Here is a 1,682-nt window from a genome sequence, read left to right as displayed (position 1 = left end):
CACAGCCCTGGCCGCATTTCTAGGCGGAGCCATCGTCTGGGCGAGGGTGAGGGTCTCTCAGGATGTGCTGGCCGCCAGGCAGGGTGGCCGGCTGAGCTCCCTGCAGCTGTCCTGTCCTGTCCCCCTGGAGCTCCTGGGCCGCCCAGCTCTGTCCTGCTCCCTCTGCTGCAGCTCTGCTGCCCCCTGCTGGTGGGGAGTCGCCAGGCCCCTGTCTACAGTGGCCCCAGGCCCTGTCCAGGGGGAGTGGGGCAGTGTCCAGCCCTCCTGTGCCAGTGCCGCTCCCTGACCTCCCAGAAGAGCACAAGAGACAGAGAATGGGCGCGGGGTGCAGGCACCTCAGTTTCTGACGCCCAGCCCCTGGCCAATGGCCTGCCCGGGGGGTTCGTGCATCTGGAACTGGAGTCTGGAGCCCGCGGGTGCTCCCAGGGAGCAGCCCAGACTGGAGGACACTGCCCACCGCGTCCAAGGGACCCTTGGACTCCGACCTGGCCCAGGCCACTGTGGGATCTCTGACATTCTCCTCCTACCAGGGCGTTTATTTTCCTCATGCACCACAGGAAAGTTCCCTTGATCCAGGTGCTTGAGCGATTCCAGTGATGCTGAGACCTGAGCTCCTCTGAGGTGTCTGTAAGCGTCTCTGCGCTGGGCCCTGCTGTGGGTGCAGCAAGTGACGCCCCAGCACCGTGACGCCCTCAGCAGCCCCAGAGCAGGAGCTGGTCCCTGGCCAGGGAGTGGGCCAGGGGGCAGCTGACCTCTCCTGTCTCCCTGCTGCTTCCCTCAGCAGTGCACCTCATCAGCCTATGTATTCGGCCCTCTCTCAGTCTCTGCTGAGTCCTCTCCACCAGCCGCCTTGGCCTGTACCCCAGTTCTACATGCAGAAATATACATCTTTAAAAAATACTTATTTCTATTCTGTAAAATGACCTCACACGTTTCAATCCTCGCTCTACTCTTTCCCACTCTCAGCTGGCACGGAGTTTGCTCTCCTGTTCCCAGTGTAGACAAAGCTCTGGAGGTGACGTCAAGTGACGCCAGAGCAGGAACTGTCCTCTGGAGCCGGGACCACAAGCCACGAAGGTGTGTGGACTCAGGTGAGATCCTCTCACTGATGCCCAGGGACGAGGCCTCTGCCAGCCTGCGCCTCCCTCACGCTGACCCATCTGTGCCCTGGGCACCCTCCTTCTGTCCACAGCTGCTCTGAAGTCCCCAGCGCTGTCTCTCCTCTGTCACCTGGTTCTCAATCCCCAGGACCCCTGTGGTTAGGACACACCTCAGAAGTCAGGGTCACAATGGTTGGACTCCCGTGTGGGGTGAAGGGGCAACCGAGCTGGGCCCCGGTCAGGAGTGATCGTGGCTGTGTCCATCCCCTGGCTGAGGACAGGGCGGCCCATGCAGGGAGGGGTTTGTGTCTCACTTCCCCATCAGCGTGTGTCACTGTGGGATCACCATTACTGTCAGCTGACAGACAGTGGTAGTCAGCCTCGTCCTCGGTCTGGGCCCCGCTGATGGTCAGAGTGGCCGAGCTCCCCGAGCTGGAGGCAGAGAACCTCTCAGGGACACCCGGGGCCCTGTTGTTATTTGTATTAACCAGCGCTGTAGGAGCCCGGCCCGGCTTCTGCTGGAACCACACAGCAGCAACATTTATTCCCTCGCAGGTGACGGTGGCCGTCTGTCCAAGGGCC

The 1,682-nt window shown here is 61.8% G+C and overlaps 1 protein-coding gene across 1 annotated transcript in view; it reads right to left on the bottom strand.

Moving 5' to 3' along the window:
* LOC101625811 overlaps positions 1–1,682 on the bottom strand; it is a 36,035-nt gene that overhangs the window by 12,563 nt on the left and 21,790 nt on the right. Inside the window, 2 exon segments of the mRNA XM_012730859.1 lie at positions 1,151–1,253; positions 1,453–1,532. Coding sequence (XP_012586313.1) covers positions 1,151–1,253; positions 1,453–1,532 — 183 coding nt within the window.

This window comes from Condylura cristata, unplaced genomic scaffold, assembly GCF_000260355.1.
Source record: "Condylura cristata isolate star-nosed mole 26May11 unplaced genomic scaffold, ConCri1.0 scaffold00029, whole genome shotgun sequence".
NCBI lineage: Eukaryota > Metazoa > Chordata > Mammalia > Eulipotyphla > Talpidae > Condylura > Condylura cristata.
The sequence above is the reverse complement of the archived record's forward strand: the minus strand, read 5'-3'. Positions and strand labels throughout refer to the sequence as shown.